General features: G+C 43.0%; 1 protein-coding gene across 3 annotated transcripts in view; it reads left to right on the forward strand.

Annotated features, from left to right (window-relative positions):
• MAPRE2 (microtubule associated protein RP/EB family member 2) overlaps positions 1–18,485 on the forward strand; it is a 158,264-nt gene that overhangs the window by 25,617 nt on the left and 114,162 nt on the right. For 2 of the 3 annotated variants that reach the window (XM_050942049.1, XM_050942050.1), the window contains exon 2: positions 8,050–8,111. Coding sequence is in view for 1 of the 3 variants with exons in the window: in XM_050942045.1 (XP_050798002.1) it covers positions 2,276–2,350; positions 8,050–8,111 (137 nt within the window). In the remaining 2 variants the exon portion in view is untranslated. Of the gene's footprint in view, positions 1–2,232; positions 2,351–8,049; positions 8,112–18,485 lie in introns of those variants that run through there. The other variant, XM_050942045.1, reaches the window with a different exon arrangement.

Raw genomic sequence — 18,485 nt, forward strand, 5'->3', positions numbered from 1 at the left:
TTTTCTATAGCTCTTACCTGATATCTCAGCATCCCACAAACATTAATTTAATTATCTTCACAATATCCATGTGAGGTAGGGAAGTAGTCCCATTTTTGACTGGAGAAACTGAGGCACAGAGGTTACACAGGAAGACTGAGGCAGAGGTGGCAATAGAGTCCAGATGTGGTTAAGGCACTAGACTGATACTCAAGACAAGACCATCTACTGGGTAGGGAAGATGATTCCAGATGCAGATAGTGGGCAGCTCTCTGAAGTACAATGGCGGAATTTTTATATAGTCACTTTTTAGGACCACAAGTGCTTAACTATGCAACCCTAATATTTTGAAGAATTTTAAAAAATTAGTTAATGAAACAAGTCCCCAGTTCCATAACACACCAGACATCCAAAGCCAATTAGTGCTTTTCATTGTTACCAGTAAACTACATACCTGTAATCTTAATATGCAACCATTGGTGAAAAATTGGCCTAGTATCTTAAAATTACAAACTAAACCTATGCATGTTCCTAGTCTATGCATGTTATGATATATTTGGAAGTGTATGAGTTAAGGTGACTCAAGGAATTGCTTACATACTTAAATAACTGCCTTTAAGTCTACCAAACTGATTTGCTTCAATAAGGCTAGTAATTCTAAAGATAGGAACATTAAATCTATCAAAATTATTTTGAAAGTTGCATTGTAAATTAATTCACAGCAGATAGTGTGCATCTCCAAGAATACAGCACATCTTTGAACAAAATTTTCCATCATTCAATATTCAGTAACTGATTTCTGAAGGATATAACTTTGGTAACGTCAAAGCCATTAATTGCTAATTCTAATTGGTCTCTCCTCAAGTAGTTTTTGCAATAGTTGTGACTTAGAGTGTCAGTAGAATTTCTTAAATGGGAAAGACTGAGTTTTTTTTTTTACCTCTGCCAAACTAAAAACCTACAGAATTTTGCTTATACTCCCTTTTTAAAAAAAAAAAAAAAAGCTACTTATGGCACAGAGAGAGCTTGAGAAATTTCAGCAGCAAAGCTGTGCTGTAAAGCTGAGTATGTGCAAAGAGGTGTATAATGGAAATAGTATCCTTAGATATAGCAGTTACTGCCAGCCATCCTCTAATAAAAGTGCAGGTTATTTCCTAGTTACTGATGTGCCTCATGCCCTTAACCCACCTTGTCACTAATCTCCAGGTCCTGTCCTGTGCAATGGTCATGGTTACTTTTCCAAATTATAACACATCTAACAGTCTAATGGAATGATTAAATCTAGTAAATTTTGGTTTTGAGTTTAAAATATAACTTCAGTTCAGCCTCAAGGTAGTAGCTCAGTGCACTCCTCAATGAAAAATGTGGGTTCAGATCCCACTCTTTTTGCCTCATTGTTCAACTCATGGAACACCAGCATGGTGTGATGACAGGCGCTTGGGTTCTGAAGTAATACATGAAGTTGGTAAGCAGCACTAATGCATGACCCAGAAATCTGATCAACTTCATTCATACTCAGATTACTAGACCTGTGGTGGTGCAATGACTCTCCAGTGCAGCGCCTCCTGCTGGTCATCCAGGGAATTAACTCTTTCCAGCCCAGAGTGCCCTCTGCAGGCCAGTGTCTCGCCTGCCACTGGCCCTGTGTCCCTCCCGGACCCCAGGGCCCTTTGCCCAGGGGTTCTGCCCACCACAGTACCCCCTCAATGTGGGTCTCCCCTTCCAGGGGAACCCCCTATCCCCACCTTGCCTCAGTGGCTACTGCCAGTCATCATCTAACCCCTGCTCCCTGGGGCAGACTGCAGTTTGTAAACCACTCATCATCTGCCTGTTTCTGGGCTGCCCCTCTGCAGCTCTAGTACCCTTTTGTGAGCCCTTAACTCGGCCTGCAGCCTGGGGCTTAGCTAGGCTGGAGCTCCCCAGCTCCCTCTGCCCTTCCCCAGCACTGCTCCACCCTAGGTACCCTCCTCAGCTTCCCAGGCAGCCAGGTCCTTCTCTCTCACAAAGCTAGAGAGAGAGTCTGTCTTTCTTCTGGCCCACAGCCCTCTTATAAGGAACAGCTGGACCCTGATTAAGCTAACCACAGCTGTGGCTGCTTTTCCCCCTCAGCCTAGCTTTCCCTGCTGCAGCCCTCTCCAGGGCTACTTTATCCCCTTCAGGCAGGAGCGGGGTGACTACTCCGCTACAAGACCCAACTCTAAAAATAGCAGACAGCCTACTGGTAAAAACAGATCAAAACATGTTCCGTTGGTATAACCTCTGTGCAGGAGTACCAGACTAGCAGACTTACAGACAGATGCCTAACATACTCATCCAGCGATCACACGCAAGATGTAGAAGCCAGCAGATATCAGACACATTGAAAATGCAGGCAGGAAAGACTTTAATCACTGTGACAGGAGAAACTGAAACACGGACACTTTCTGCTTCTCTGTACCAAAGAAAAAGAAAGGAGAGACTTGTTCTCATGATCAAAAAGTAGCATTGCCTGCTAAAGTGGCAACGGGAAGAAACCTCTGGAAGAAATAACAGTTGCAGAAAGTGTAGCAGCCTGCGCTACCAAATTAGAAATTAACAATAATGCAAAATGGACACACTTTGTAAATCTCATTTACCCAATTACTATTAAGTCTACTATTTACATAGATACTTAGTGTATTGGCTGGCAATACTTGTCATACTAGTAGTAACAGAAATTACATTAACTGACTCTGAAGCCAGATCTATGGCACCCTCCCAGCTAGAAGATAGTTATGGTGTCATTAAGCCTTTACAGAAAGCGATAGGAAGCTTATAAGGCGTTGGAAGGGAATTAGGCCTTCATGAGAGTGCAGATAGGATCTTCATTCATAATTGCCAAGGTCTTGGATCCATGTATTATCTCTATATGCATCTCCATCTTGGAGGAGCTCAGCAAAAGGGAATTCTATTCCAAGGGTTAGAGCTGGATGGCTGCTCTGTGAGGATGAAATCTGATGCTTCTTAGAGGTAAGGGCTGTGAGCGTACCCTAGCCACTTGTGAGGAACAGTGCATGTTTGTCCTCCTTCTATGCCTATTAAGTCGTTCAGCAGGACAAGACTGAATTTAAGAGTGTAACACTTTTTTCTTTTTGATCACTCAGAAGATTTATTGGTGGCTTTGTAAACACGGAGAGGAAAACTTTTTCGCAGCCTATAGCCTTTATTCATGCCAATGCTCAATGTGAAATCAAGGCTTGGGAAAAGAATCAAAAGATTCAAATCAAAAATGTGTTTTAAATTACTAAGGCAGAAAGAGGCATGAAAAATCTGCCACATGGTTGTTGGAATATTCAGATGTGTACTCTCAGTGTCTCTCCTGTGAATTCATCTGAGTCAACAAGGATACCTTTGTGGGCTTTTTGGAATTGAAGGAAACACTGAATTCAGCTCCATTCCTACAATTGCTAGTGCTATTCTACCTGTGCAGAACCCTGCTCCCATAATATTTGTAGTTTTGAGATAGTCCAATTAATCTTCACCAGTTTATCTTGTAGCCAGCAAAAGGATCCCATGCAGCAGTATGTTTGCTAGTTCACACTTCATGGATATGACCCAGGGTATGTCCACACTACTGTCGAAAGTATGATTGCAGCACATATAGACATACTCATGCTAGCTTTCATCAAAGACACCTTCAGTAACAATAGCAGTGAAGGCACGTCAAGACAGGTGGTGGCGGCCCAAGTATGTAACCAGGGTACCATGGCAAGCAGGTGTAGCCAGTGCAGCTGCACATGCTGCTGCAGCTTCGCTGCTGTCGTTACTTTAGCTAGCTAATTACGTAGAACCTCAGAGTTATGAACACCTCAGGAATGGAGGTTATTCAGAACTCTGAAATGTTTGTAACTGAACAAAATGTTATGTTTGTTCTTTCAAAAGTTTACAACTGAACACTGACTAAATACAGCTTTGAAACTTTACTATGCAGAACAAAAATTCTGCTTTTAATCATCTTAATTTAAATGAAACAAGCACAGGAACAGTTTTCTGACCTTGTCAAATCTTTTTTTAAAACTTTCCCTTTATTTTTTTTTTAGTAGTTTCCATTTAACATAGTATTGTATTTGTATTTTTGGCTCTGCTGTTGCTGCTTGTATACTTCTGGTTCCAAATGAGGTGTGTAGTTTACCGGTCAGTTTGTAACCAGGGATGGCTCCAGGTACCAGCGCAGCAAGCACATGCCTGGGGTGGCAAGCCAGGGATGGGGGGGCGGCATGCTGGTCATCATGAGGGGGGCAGTCAGGCAGCCTTCGGTGGCATTTCTGTGAGAGGTCCGCCGGTCCCATGGCTTCGGCAGCAATTTGGTGGTGGGTATGCCGAAGGCGCGGGACCGGTAGATCACCCGCAGAAACGCCACCAAAGGCTGCTGACTTCTGTGCTTGGGGTGGCAAAAAACATGGAGCCACCTCTGTTTGTAACTCTGGTGTTTGTAACTCTGAGGTTCTACTGAAGATCACAACTTATTCAGGTATATCTACACATGCCACAATCACATCTCTTTGTTGAAGTGAGACATACCCTGAATTTATCCATTTCTGCAACCTGTTGTGGCTGGGGTAGTTATTCATTCATTGTGCAAAAAATGACTGGCCGACACTTTTGGCCCCTTTAAAATTCCCTTCCAATTTCTAAAAATTGTATTTATATCCTGTTTCTTTTTGCAAAAAGTGGTGAAGACATTCAAAGCCAGGAGAAGAAACTTTCTAGCATGCAGAGCTTCTGTCTTTTTCACATTACAATTTGTTGTAAGAATTGCATCATGTAGCATTAAATTCCCAGTGCTTGGGGGGAAAAACAATCTGCTTAATAGGATGGGAAGTGTCCAGTCCCTTGAGGCACAGACGCAGAACACAGGGATTGAAACTCAAAAGAAAATACCTATTCCTGAGTCATTAAATTCTTAAATACATGCCGAAATGTAAAAGATGCCTCCTGATTCAAATTGCATCAACAGTAGAGCTAGGGGAAATTTTTTGGCAAATAGCTTATTTTTCTGAAAAATGCAGTTTTGGTTGACTTTATGAATGGTAATGAATTCATTAATAATTTAGTCATTCATGATGACAATGAATAGTCATTGGGCCAGGAAAGCGTGAGACATGACTCTATAGCCTAGTGATAGGGCACTCATCTGGGAGACCCAAGTTTAAATCCCTGCTCCAATGAGTAACTATTGATGCAACGTGGAATTGCTTCACCAGAAGAGAGAGGCACCTTCCCTTCTGTTTTGTGAATCTAAGGCTTGTCTATATGAACAGTTAGGGTGTATATTTGCCTCACATTAGCCTGATGCACATGAACAGTCCACACTAAAAGTTCCCTAGTGCATTTTAATCTACTCTGCTTTGAAATGGGAATAGATCAAAGCACACTAGTGATCTTATAGCACATGGCAACAGGGTCCATATGGACAGTTAGTGCGCACCAGGCTAGTGTGAGGTAAACTTACATCCAGCTTCAGTGCACTAACCGTTCATATAGACAAGCTCTTGTGGTCCTTTGCTTTTATTAAAATGCCCAAAACTGAAACACAATTTTGAGTTTAGTAAAAAAAAGTATTCTGTTTGGCCCCTTTGTGTTTTCTGACTCTTCAATTGGCTGAAAATTTTGGAAAATGTTGGTTTTGGTTCAATGCAGCATTAAACATTATTTTTTTTTGAATGCTACCAAACCAAAAAGTCCATTATTCACCCAGCTTTGGTTAACAGCATTCTGCATAACCTCACCTCTCAGCCCCGTAATGAACAGCTGTGGAACACAGCAATGTAGTGAAATGTAGGGGATATAGAACCACGAGGTACAGTATATTGTGTTCTCTGCCTCTCTTCTGTTTCCTTTTCTTGACTTTCCTCCTTTTGTCTATCCTGCTTTCTTATCCCTTTGTTCTATTCCTTTTTTCACATTTTTTTGGAAAAATTATTGGATTTTTTTTCAGGAGTACTTTAAAAATGCAATAAGTTCTTATAGAACCCAATATGTGTATGCAGTACTTTACAAAATGTTAAATAAGACAGTTCCTGCCTTCAAGAGTTTCTAACCTGACCATTTTTCTTACATTCATTGCCAGGGCCGGCTTTAGGCCTTTTCCACCAATTCCCCCGAATCGGGCCCTGCACCTAAGAGGGCCCCGTGCCCAGTGAGAATCCCTTCCCTGGATAGAGGTGCCTTTTTAATTTTTACTCACCCGGCGGCGCTCCGGGTCTTCGGCGGCACTTCGATGGCGGGTACTTCGCTTGCTCTGGGTCTTCAGCAGCACCTTGGCAGCGGGGCAGCGGGTCCGTCAGTGCCACCGAAGACCTGGAGTGAGTGAAGGACCCGCTGCCGAAGTGCCGCCGAAGACTCGAGCACCGCCCAGTGAGTACAAGCCCCACATGTTTTTGGGTTTTTGGAGGGGGGGTTGGTTTTTTAAAGTCACCCCTGCCAGGGCCCCGTCAAAACTGTTTGAATTGGGCCCCACGCTTCCTAAAGCTGGCCCTTTTCATTGCAGATGCTTTTCTGAAATTCTTGAATTAACAAAATGAAACTTGAACTAGATAGAAAAGCATCCATCTCCTGTTGCGAGTTCTCTTGCTTTCCCTTCTTCTTGATTATGTCCCTGCTTCCTCTCCACCCTCTAATCATTTGTTAGTCTCCCCCACATGCTTACCAGAGTAGAAGGAGTTAATATAGGTAGGTGCCTTAATAGGCAAATGATTTACAAAACAGGTCCCCATCTCATAAAATACCTGCACTGGACTACTTAGTGAAAGTCTGCAGTCCAGAGAGCAGAAAATTTGGGATTGTTGATTTATACAATTACAAAAAAATCTTTATAGAATGCACTCTTCATTTATAATGGTTAGCATGCTGGTGGTGTTCAACAGCGCATGCCATTAAACGGGCAATGCTCATGCTTTTACTTTATGAAGAGAAAATGATATAATTTTTAAAGTCCACTTTGAGTCATAAGAGTGCAACTTAACTGTTTTTGTAAGGTGTTCTTGGATTACATGAAAAAATTTAATCATACAATGGTCCCCTTCAAAAGATGCTCAGTTGCCTTAGGTAATTAAATAATGTTATATCAGTATTTTCAATATAGCATAGATATTGCCTTCTTTGTGTATAGGGAAGCGTATTATAGTAAATATTTACATAAGCTGAGGTAATGATATGTAGCTGCATAAGGTAAAACTGGAAAGCTTTTAAGGGAAGCCACTGCATCGTAATGTAGTATTAGCAAGAATATAGCTTTACCTGTCTGCATTACACATGTTTTTCAACAGAGCCGACTCTACTGTTTTTGCCACCCCAAGCAGCGTGCCAAATTGCCATCACGGATGGTGGGGGCAGTCCATGTGCCATTAGGGTGGCATGTGCATTTCCGCGGCGGCAGCAATGCGGCGGCAGCTTCTATGTTCAGCTGTCCGCGGCGGCGCAGCTTCTGTCTTCCAGCTGAAGACAGAAGCTGCTGCTGAATTGCCACCGCTGCGGAAATGCGCATGCTGCCCTAACAGCACGCGGACTGTCTCCGCCGTCCGCGGCGGCAATTCGGCACGCTGCTTGGGGGCAAAAACACACAGACTGCCGCCCCTTGCAGATTGCTACCCCAAGCACCTGCTTGGAATGCTGGTGCCTGGAGCTGGCTCTGCTTCTCAATAGTAGATTTTTTATTTTTTTTTAAAGTGGGTCATAGCCAGGAAGATCAGTTTGGTGGACTGCTCATAAATTTACTGTGATTATGTTCTTGCTCAGAAAAGATTGGCAAAATCAAGGGGGCAGAAATATGACGTGCAACTCTGAATAAACTCTGAATGTGGCAGTGCAGGAGACCTAACAGATTTCCTATCATCTAAGAGGCACATATGACTGTTGTGCAGTTATACCAGACACTGTGCTATTGTGTGAACTCAGCTGAATTAGGGTATTGTGAGGAAGGGTTTCTCCTCTTGTTTCATTTTTAGAACAGACATGGTTGTTGCATTGCTGCACATCCCATATAGACAAAGACTATTCATTATTTTTTCCTATTTCCTTGCTGAGCTAATTGTTGTCATGTTTTCCTTCTAGTTCCAAATTGCTGCAAGGAATACTTTTTTCCGGCAACCAGGGAAAGTGCTTGGATGCTCAAAGTAAGTGTTTTATTTCTCTGTGTGGTGTGATAAAATGTACAGTATGTTGTGACTGATGTTAAAAGTAATGAGGTATTGATTTCAAGGTTGACTTGCTCTTTAAAAATATAAACAAAATCAAAGCAACAGTTGGGTGACATTCAGTATACAGTAGTTACTGAGATTCCTTTGCAGCAAGATCCAGCATGCAAGAATATATAGGTACAAGTCAGAATAAGTTGCCTTTTTTAAATGGTAGTATCCATGCAATACAAATTAATGGTAACATATTCACAGCTAGCAGCACCAATGAAAATTGCTTCCAGAAAAAATATTGCAAATGTGTAGGGAATAAGGGCGGGGGGTTAATAAAGAGGGAAGCCAAAGATGGGAGAGGAATCTTTTTCTCTCTCTCCTATTCCTTGTCTCTCCTTCTCTCCTGCTTCAGGAACTCTGGTGGAAAACTGTCTGATGCTCTCTCTTCGATGCTCCTTTTACTTCATTGAGTTATCAGCTCTACCAGTTAAATAAGGCAGCCTTCCCAATTTTAAATGGAGGAAAAGAGAGCTAGACCAAATGTTACTGTACATGGTTAATAATGCATATCCAATAAGGAACAACTCTTTGTAAATTTTCAGTTATTTATGTATTGGACACTAGGTTAATCTATCCAGCCCTCAATTTGTCATGTTTGCAATTTGCAGTCATTGTTTGACTCACCTGTAGGAACAGCAGAGAACAATGATACAATTAGAGGTAGGTCCACAAGATGGCAATGTTTTGAAAGTCTTTAAAATGATGAACACACAAGCTGCTGTTGATAAAAGAAACATTGTCACATATTAACTGTCTTTTTGTATCATGGTTGCCAAGTGTCTGTCTTGTTGCACATCCTGAATTCTAAACTTTCCCCAAAAGGAAGACTATTATATACCTACACTATTATAGTTTTTTTTTTTTAAGTAAAATAAAAATAAGAACACCTTCTAGCATGTGGTGTGGTGCTGTCAAAAGTATATGCACACATGCAGTCTCTCTTGGCAAGGTACAGAGAGTACAGTTCACTGTATGGCATATCTTGTAACACATTATATTTTATGTAGTTATGCACTTAATATATACATAAAATGACATATCCCTGATCAGAAACTTTTAGTTTAGAACCCACCTGCCAATGGTTGAAAGTCTGTCAATGTTACCATTTATAAAGTCTGACTTTGATGAGGGCATAGGGCATATTTCACTTGCTAGAATATTTTATTTATGTTGTGTATATTTTAGCAAAGATGAGCCATGTTTTTCCTGTACTCTCTAAACAATATTAAGGCTTGTTTCACAAGGGAACTAGGGAGATGGTTCAGCTGTTGACTAAGGGTTTTGAATATCTTGAAACAGCTCAGACATATTTGTTAAAAATAAAAAAAAAAGGTGCTACAAATGCACAGTCAATGGTTTTTTCGAATCAATAGGAGGGGAGACCTGAATGTTTGCAGAGAATTGGGATATGTTGATAGGTTAGGATTAGAACAGTTCCTAGTAAGTGAAGAATTGGCACTGAGCCTTGTTTAACAGGGGGCTGGGGAGAGGGATAGCTCAGTGGTTTGAGCATTGACCTGCTAAACCCAGGGTTGAGAGTTCAATCCTTGAGGGGGCCATTTAGAGAACTGGGGTAAAAATCTGTCTGGGGATTGGTCCTGCTTTGAGCAGGGGGTTGGACTAGATAACCCTTTGAGGTCCCTTCCAACCCTAATCTTCTATGATTCTTCTATAAAAAGAAGACTGAAACCATGATAGGGAGAGCTGCAAGGGGATAACTGCAGACTTTAAAAGCTATGAGAATGAAGTGGTGAGAGCTGAGAGAATTTGAGGAACCAGAAGAGATATGCAGTATATTTAAGCCTGGGAGTTTTCATATTAAGACCAGTGGATAATTGCTATAGCACAAAAGAAGCTGAAAGAGGCTTGGAATGAGTCAAAGATGAAACAAAGGATCTGGGCCCCATGAAGAAGCTGAGAAACTCAAAGCTGTAGAAATTCTAATGGATTTCCTCCACCTGCATCTTGTTTAACAGTGGCAGGGCTGCACCACTGGAAGTGCCTATGTAGAGTAACCATAGCATTTTAATCATGTATTTTCTAACCCTGCTCAAAACATGTCTGGATGACACTGTTAAAACACTCACAGCTGCAATCAATCTGATTATACTAGTATTCCCATAGGTGGTTGTGAAACAGTAGGAAATCTGAAGAAAACTACTAGTGTAGAGGCAACCAGGATATATAGTCTACTTTACAAAAGTCTGCTTGTGACTACACATTGCCTAATAAAACTTATCTTGGACATACAGATTTCCTGGAGTGAATAGTCCCACCCTCAACCAACCGGCAGCTTTCCAGGGTATTCCCTCTGGTCTCTGCCTACTCAGTAGTCTTTCCTCCCAAAATCCCTGGAACTTTGTAGCACACTGAATATCAAAATAAAGTCCCAGCTGCCAGCTTTTTAATACCAGAGGTTCATCATATTGCTATAAAGGTAGCTGCACTGTAGCTAAGCATGGACCAAATTCAGGTTTCACATATCAATATGCAATGGAATTTTGATGCACTTTCATGCTTTCTTTGACATCTCAATGATGGTTTGTGGGTTTTTTGTTTAATTGTTAAAGTTTTAGGGATAGCAATATAGGGAAGGAAGTTCAACTATCCAGGCAGTTTTACAGCTTTCATTTAGAATACTCCCCCAGGATATGTAGAAAAAGTTTTCATTTGGCAGTTAAACATACAATGCATTAAACAAGGAATTTTAAAAGAATAGATTTAGAATGCATCCTAACAACAAAAAACATTGCTGTTTCTATGGTGCTTTAGAGTACATGTTAACTTGAAGTTATTCAGTATTTTCTGGCTAGCAGTACAGGCAGCCAAAAGCATCTCAGTATGGATTAGAAAAAAGAATTTGTTCAGGAAAGGAACACAATGAAAGTTAAATCTCCTGGCAAGTTTTCTTTGCTTCACTAAAGCTAAAACTTTCTAAATTTATTTGATAAGAGGCTTTCATTATTTGCTCTGCTGCTTGCATGTAGAAAAGTTATGCATAGTTACTTGAAAGCAGGAAAAGTAGAGGAACACAGTCTTTCCTTCCAGGCAGGGGAAAAAAGTTCCTCTACTTCTTTTGCATCTTCATTATTAGCCAGAGGGTGTCACTAAAACAAGTCACTTTAATCCTTTGGCTGAATGCTTTGCTTTCACAGCATTTACATCCTCTGGAAACTGATTGATTAGGTCTCCCAAAAGTCAGTGCAGGGTAACATCCTATGACAGTCACAACTGCATGAAGACACAATTTATTTTATGGTCAATTTTGATTTAACATGAGAAGAGAGCTGTAGTTTGGATCTAAATTTTGATCCTAAATGACAAAGTTAACTTGAATGGAATGTTTGTTTATAGCTTCATGCTAACCAGTATCCTTTCCCTGCCTTACTTAGTAATTGAACAACCTAAATATCCTTTTATGGTCTTGTCTGAAAATGTTCTGGACCACAGGGTGACTTTTTTTCCCCACTGTCCTAATACCAGGAACTGTCCCACAGGAGTTTGTCGATGCAACTGACTCGTTTTAAAAAAAAAAACACCACCACCACAGTATTTTTTTTAAATGCAACATATGTATGTTTTTGTTCAAAGTTAATGACAGTCCATTCCGATGGCCAAGCTATCAATGTTAACTATAACTCATAACTATTAAATATATGGTTTTTAGTTACCTTGCATTAAATAAAATCAGCACATAATTTTCTAACACCATGAACAAAATATATTATTATAATATCATTGCTATATTTTTGTGTTTAAAATACTTAAACGGTGGGCTTTTTACAACAGAGCAACCTAAATTCATAGTAATAAGACCCATTTCAGGTTATTGAATTTCATTACTTTGTTGCTATTCAAAAATATGCATAAAATAAATGGACAATAAAGTAAGGATTATATCATTTTATGGGCTTTTGGTAGATGGATGCCAGATTCTGGTTGGTATATAGTGTATTGCATTTTGTCCATTTCAATAATGTATTCCTGTATTAAAGATACTTCAAGCAATGACTAAGTGCTCATGCAGTCTGAGTAGAGAAATCTTCAATTGCTCTGCTTCTGTGATTCAGCAGTTTAAGAAACCCAACCTGCTTGCTGGAGCTGGCTCACTGGAAATATTTGTGACTCAATATGGCACACTCAGATTTTGCAGAAACAAGTTTTCATTTTAGAAAAAGTTTCTACTTCTAAAAGAACCTTCCAAATGTGAGCAGAGTCTAATCCAATGCAGTGCTTTCTTCCTCAGTCTGCAGGTAGCTTGAAACAAGACTGGGGTAGTATTTTCCCCAAACTAACCCCATTAATCTTACTAGAGCAGTGGTGGGCAACCTGTGGCCCTCAGGCCGAACGCAGCCCATCAGAGTAATCCGCTGGTGGGCCACAGGACTGTTTGTTTACATTGACCATCTGCAGGCACAGCTGTCCGTAGCGCCCAGTGGCTATGGTTCACCATTCCTGGCCAATGGGAACTGCGGGAAATAGCGGCCAGCACAGCCCTGCGACCCACACTGCTTCCCGCAGCTTCCATTGGACAGGAATGGTGAATCGCAGCCACTAGGAGCTGCAGGAGGGTGTGCCTGCAGATGGTCAATGTAAACAAACTGTCTCACGGCCTGCCAGCGGATTACTCTGACGGGCCGTAGGTTGCCCAAAACTGTACGAGTGTACAAAACATACTGATGATACTTAAAATATCATCAACTATTTAATTGTTGATCATTTTAGCAGAGGGAAGGGGAGTGATGGGTGATTTTTGGGAGCTGCTGCAGGGAAGGATATGCAGAGGGAAGAAAGAAGAGACAAAGGGAATAGGAAGAGAAATGAAAGAAACATGGGGAAAGAAGAGAAACAAAGGGCTGAAATAGCAGTTGTCCTAAAGGTGAGCATATTTCCCCCCCAAGTGATATTGATGAGTGTGACAAAGACCTTGACATGTAACTAAAAATTTAGCTACTGTATATGGGCTATCTTCTGTTCCTCCCTTTTGTGCAAATTTGTCATTGACATCTGTGGGAGATCAGGTGTGGAATGAAGGAAGCACATAGTCCTAAATGTGTGCTCCTGCCACAGGACCATAATTAGAAATGGAGTTCAGTCCCCTCCACAGAATGTTTGACAGCCTGCTTTAGTCATCGTCTTTCTTACATGAATTCTTTAAGACATGTAGAGGGAACATCAGATGGAGAATCTTCTAAAGTATAGTAGTTGCCTTTAACATTTCCAATTTTGCCTTGCAAGAAGATAACATTACCGCAGTGCAACTGAAGCTTGCCTATACTAAGAATGGAGAATGACCAGGGAATAGCATGAATGTTGAGGGAGCAATATTTAATTGCATCAGGCAACTTGAATATTAAGCACTTCAGTGTTGCCAGTCCCCACATTCAGAAATCATGATTCAGGCTCCTCAAACCATGAGATTTGACTCATTTAAAAATCGAAATAAATATAAATGCATTTTGGGATCTTTTTATTTGACTTTTTCGTTTTGGAATCTTTAAAGGTCCACTTGGGTCCACACTGTTCTCTGCAGGCAGGAGGGTTAGCAGCTTGTTTTTATTAAATGAAAGGTTAGATTCTCATGTAATTACATCATTCCAGGAGCTGGGGGCTTGAGAAAATCACCAATATTATGAGACTCTCAATAAAATCTCAAGTGTTGGGATCACTGGGGTAAAGTGGATGTGACAAATTTCTCACCTAACGTTAACTCTAAATGTTGTCTTCATGCATAAAAAGTTAAATGCTGTGTATAATAATCACCTGCTCAGCCTACATAGAGTTGTTTTGTCATAACTAATAGTGTGACTAAGCCACTATCATGTGGGCTACAATTTTTATTACAATAGAAGATGGTATAAAGCAAAGCAAAGATAAAGGAGTAGATAGTCAAAGTGCCTTTTATGTTTCAATAGGAACAGGGTACCTAAAGTACTCTTTGACTTTAAAAATCCCTCTCCAAAAGATTATATAACTTTAAGTGGCATGGCTATAATTTGATTCCTAAACTACTCAGAAAAAATCATTTTACCCCCTATAAACTTTTTGCAGCAGGACCCTGATAGTGCCTACTAGTTAAGATTGCAAATTGGCTTCCATTGGAGTACCACCCATTTATATTATGCTCAAATTTGGCTCATTCTCTCTAATTGTCTAATCCAGGGGTCAGCAACCTTTCAGACATGGTGTGCTGAGTCTTCATTTATTCACTCTAATTTAAGGTTTTGCGTGCCGGTAATACATTTTAATGTTTTTAGAAGGTCTCTCTCTATAAGTCAATAAACTATTGTTGTATGTAAAGTAAACAAGTTTTGTAAAATGTTTAAGAAGTTTCATTTAAAATTAAATTAAAATGCAGATCTTACCAGTTTAGTGCAGTGGTTCTTAACCTGGGGTGCACGCAGCCCTGGGGCAGGGCCAGTGCAAGGATATTTTGCGCCCTAGGGGAAACTTCTACCTTGCGTCCCCCCTCTGCCCCCCACACATCGGTTCATTGAGGGGCAAATCCCAACAAGCCTCTATAGACCCCAGGGGCCAGCCATGCACAGGGGCTGCTCCCCAGACCAGGTTCCCTCCTCCCTGCCCCCTGAACTCCCCTGGAGTGTGCACAGTCCCCCCCCCCTCCGCGAGCCCTCCCCACCCTGCCCCGGTGGCCCCTGCTCCGAGTCCACTCACTGGCTTTGCTGGGCTTGGGCCGCTGCAGCAGCTGGGCAGGGAGGAGCTGCGTTCTGGAGGCACAGGAGAGCCAGAGCATCCCGCTTGCTGCAGCAGCGAGCCCCAGCCATGGAGCAGCCGGCGCGTTGCAGGGAGGCAGCAGCTCTGCAAAGGCGGCGGCACCGCTAGTAAGGAGCAGCGGCGGCCCGGCGCCCCCCCTGGGGGTTCCTGCAGGCTGCAGTGGATGTATGTGGGTGCCAGCCCCCATGCGCTCCCCAGCTCCCTCCTCACCTAGGGTTACCATATTCCAACAATCAAAAAAGAGGGGAGAGCCCTGCCCTTGCCCTGCCCCCATCCACTCCCTCCCAATTCCCACCCCAAATGCCCCCATCAGAACCTCCAACTCCCCCCCCCACTCCTTGTCCCCGGACTGCCCCCTCCTGGGACCCCTGCCCCTAACTGCCCCCCAGAACCCCACCCCCTACCTAAGCCTCCCTGCTCCTTCTCCCCTGACTGCCCTAACCCTTATCCACACCCCCGCCCCTAGACAGACCCCCGGGACTCCCACGTCCCATCCAACTGCTCCCTGACAGGACCCCCAGAACTCCAACCCATACAACCCTCCCCCCGCTCCCTGACTGACCCCCGGGACTCCCCTTTTAATGGAGTTCTATCTTTTTGGGGAGAGATGAGCTTTATATTGTAAGTGCCTCCATTTCGAGTAGACAGGAAGTAGACATACCGAAAGTACATACATCTTATTGGGAAGATAGCTGGATTTACTTCCTTTCATTAACCAATGACCCACTTTCCCTTTTCATTGTCTTGGTTTTGTTATCACAATGTGCTAACATAAATGTCTCACTACAGAGCAGAAGTTCTTCATCCATAATGTTGTTTTCTGTTCATTTGAAATTTTCTCGTTAATAACACTTAGCATTTATTCAGTATCTTAGTGTTGTTCAAACATTAATCCTCATCAATCATGTGAAAAGGGAAAGTACTACTTTCATCTTATACAGATGTTAGGAAAACTATGACACTGGTTGCATGACAACTGGTCAGTGGTAGAATTGTGGTTAGAACTCTAATTCCTGGCTCTCAGACCAGTCTTCAGTGTGCTAAGCTATGCAGTCTTGTTTCTGTGCTATTTTTGCAGCCTTCTTTAATCTTTCAAAGGGCAAACCTTATAGATATTTTAACAGCCAAAAGGTATTTTTGAGGCTTAATTCACTAGCTTGTGAAGTGCTTTTAGGTTCTTTGGTGGAAGGCTTTGTATAATGGAAGTGCTTGTGTACTCTAGGGCTTGCAAAATATTAATCAGCTAGCACTCTGAGCCATAACAGATTGGTAAACACTATAAGCAGCAAGGTAGGAAATTACAGATTTTAAAATTAACTGATATTAAAGAACTAGACATGCAATTCAGATTAGATGTAAGGAATAAGTAGCCTGAAATGCTTTTTTAAAAAGTACCTAACAGTAAGAGAATCCATGATAAAATCTAACCTCTAGATACAGCATGGTGAAGTGATGCAACCAAATAGATTAACAGTGTTTCATGGTTCCCAGTAGTCTAGTACTGTATTCTTCTTAAGTGCTTGCATATGACCAGTCCAATGTAGGTGTGTGCAAGGCTCATGCACAGTTGCTGGAATTTTTTCCCTTAGTGGTATCCATAGGGTGAGCTCCAGCACCCTCTGGCTCTGTGTGCTTATAGCACTGGTATAAAGGGCCCTGCCAACCCTGCATCCCTTCAGTTCCTTCTTATCACCAGGACAGTTGCTGGAACTACTGTTTGCTTCAGGCAAACCTCCCAGTAGACATTTTCTCTTCTTTTCCAGTGTATATACCCTGTTATAGTTGTGATCGTTTAGTTTTTGTAGTTGTTGGACTCATTCATGCTTAGTTATCAAGGTTCATCTGCTTCCTGCTGCCAGGGCATGCCTCAGTCACCAGGCTTCAAGTCCTGCGCTTCCTGCAGCAAGTCTATGCCATTGAGCAACCCTCACTCAAGCTGCCTCAAGTGCTTACGGCAGCGGTTCTCAAACTTCAGTAACTCGAGGACCCCCATTTTTTTATTTAAAATTTTGCCGTGGACCCCCAGGCTCCATGCTTAGCCCCAGGCCCTGCCCTTACTCCACCCCTGCCCCTCCTTTTCCCCACCTCTTTCCATCCCCAAGAGCCCCTGTCCACCTTCTCTCCCTCCCTTCCAGCACCTCTTCAGTGTTTAGGAGGTGCTGGGAAGAAGGAGGAGGAGTTGATCAGCGGGGCCAGATGGACCCCAGTTTGAGAAATGCTGGCTTAGGAGAGTCTCACAGAAAGGACCACTGCCAAATCTGCAAGGACTTCAAACCTCACACTATAAAGAACCAGGAAACGAGATTGAAGGTCCTTCGTACAGACACAGCCCTAAGACTCGCTTCTGAGCTGTGCTTGGACTTGGGACCAAGTACCTCTGCTTCGATGCAGAGCTTTCGCCCCGCTGGTCATGGCACTGGTCCCATCCCTGGTGCCCAAGAAGAAACATAGGAAACAGTCGGGAGAAGAGTTGATACCCAATGCCGAAGTCAAGCAGGCATGGGGACTAGGATAGAGCAATGTCCAGGCATGGGGACCAGGATAGAGCGATGTCCACATAGGGCTGCATTTTTGCCCTGGCACTGCAACAGCCAGTACGGATGGCTCCAGTACCTATGCTTGACCCCCTGACTCTGGCATCTGAGACACTGTCCTCAGGCAGACAGCATGCGAGTCAGTTCACAGTGCCGTCTACTCCGGAGGTACTAGTGGCAGCCAGGGATCTACTTTCATTTCTGGTTCCTGTGTCCCTGGTGGAACAAGACTTGGCACTGCTGTACCATTGAGTGGCAGGGAACCCTCCCCCACCCATCCTCCAGTACCACGACTGCCCTCTGGGGAAAACTCCCTATGGAAGCTTCATCACAGGCTAATCTGCAGCACTGATCACCGGCACCAAGGCACAACTCTGGTCCCATGAAGGGACTCTTCGTCTTCATCAGAGTCAGAAGTGGGATCCTACTCTTCCCGTCATTGCAGCCGCCCATGCTGCTCCCTGGCCACTCCTATTCCGTTGTGCTCCCAAGCACAAGAGTACCACCAAGTGCTTGACTACTGGGTCCATGGGGGCCGGTACCCATGCAATGGCTCTTCTGGAACCCTTGGGGGTTCGTCCAAGGTCAAGGCACTCTCTTGAGGTGCTCCTACTTGGTGACCTCAGAGCAGAGCACCTCTGGTACTTCACTATGTGACCCCCAATCCAGACTCCAGTACCAAGCGTGGTACCGAGCCCCAAGAAGACGCCCCGCGAGTCCTGATCATTACTCCGGAGGAGGAGTGGAGGCCCCTCAGCCGGTGCTAGACTCCTCTTCTTCTTACCCACTGCCACCACAGCCTCATCTGAGGATGTCCCCATCGCAAGATGATCACAATGCTTACCAAGACTTATTAAAGTGGGTGGCCTCGAATCTAGGCATCCAGGCAGAGGTGGTCAATGAGGCAACTCACAACCTATTGAACATTCTGTTGATGGCAGGCCCCCCGAGCATGGCTCTCCCACTCAATGAGGCTATCATGGACCCAGTTAAAGGGCTACGTCAGACCCCTGCTTCCATCCCTCGCATG

The sequence above is a fragment of the Gopherus flavomarginatus genome, chromosome 2 (genome assembly GCF_025201925.1).
Source record: "Gopherus flavomarginatus isolate rGopFla2 chromosome 2, rGopFla2.mat.asm, whole genome shotgun sequence".
Taxonomy (NCBI): Eukaryota; Metazoa; Chordata; order Testudines; family Testudinidae; genus Gopherus; species Gopherus flavomarginatus.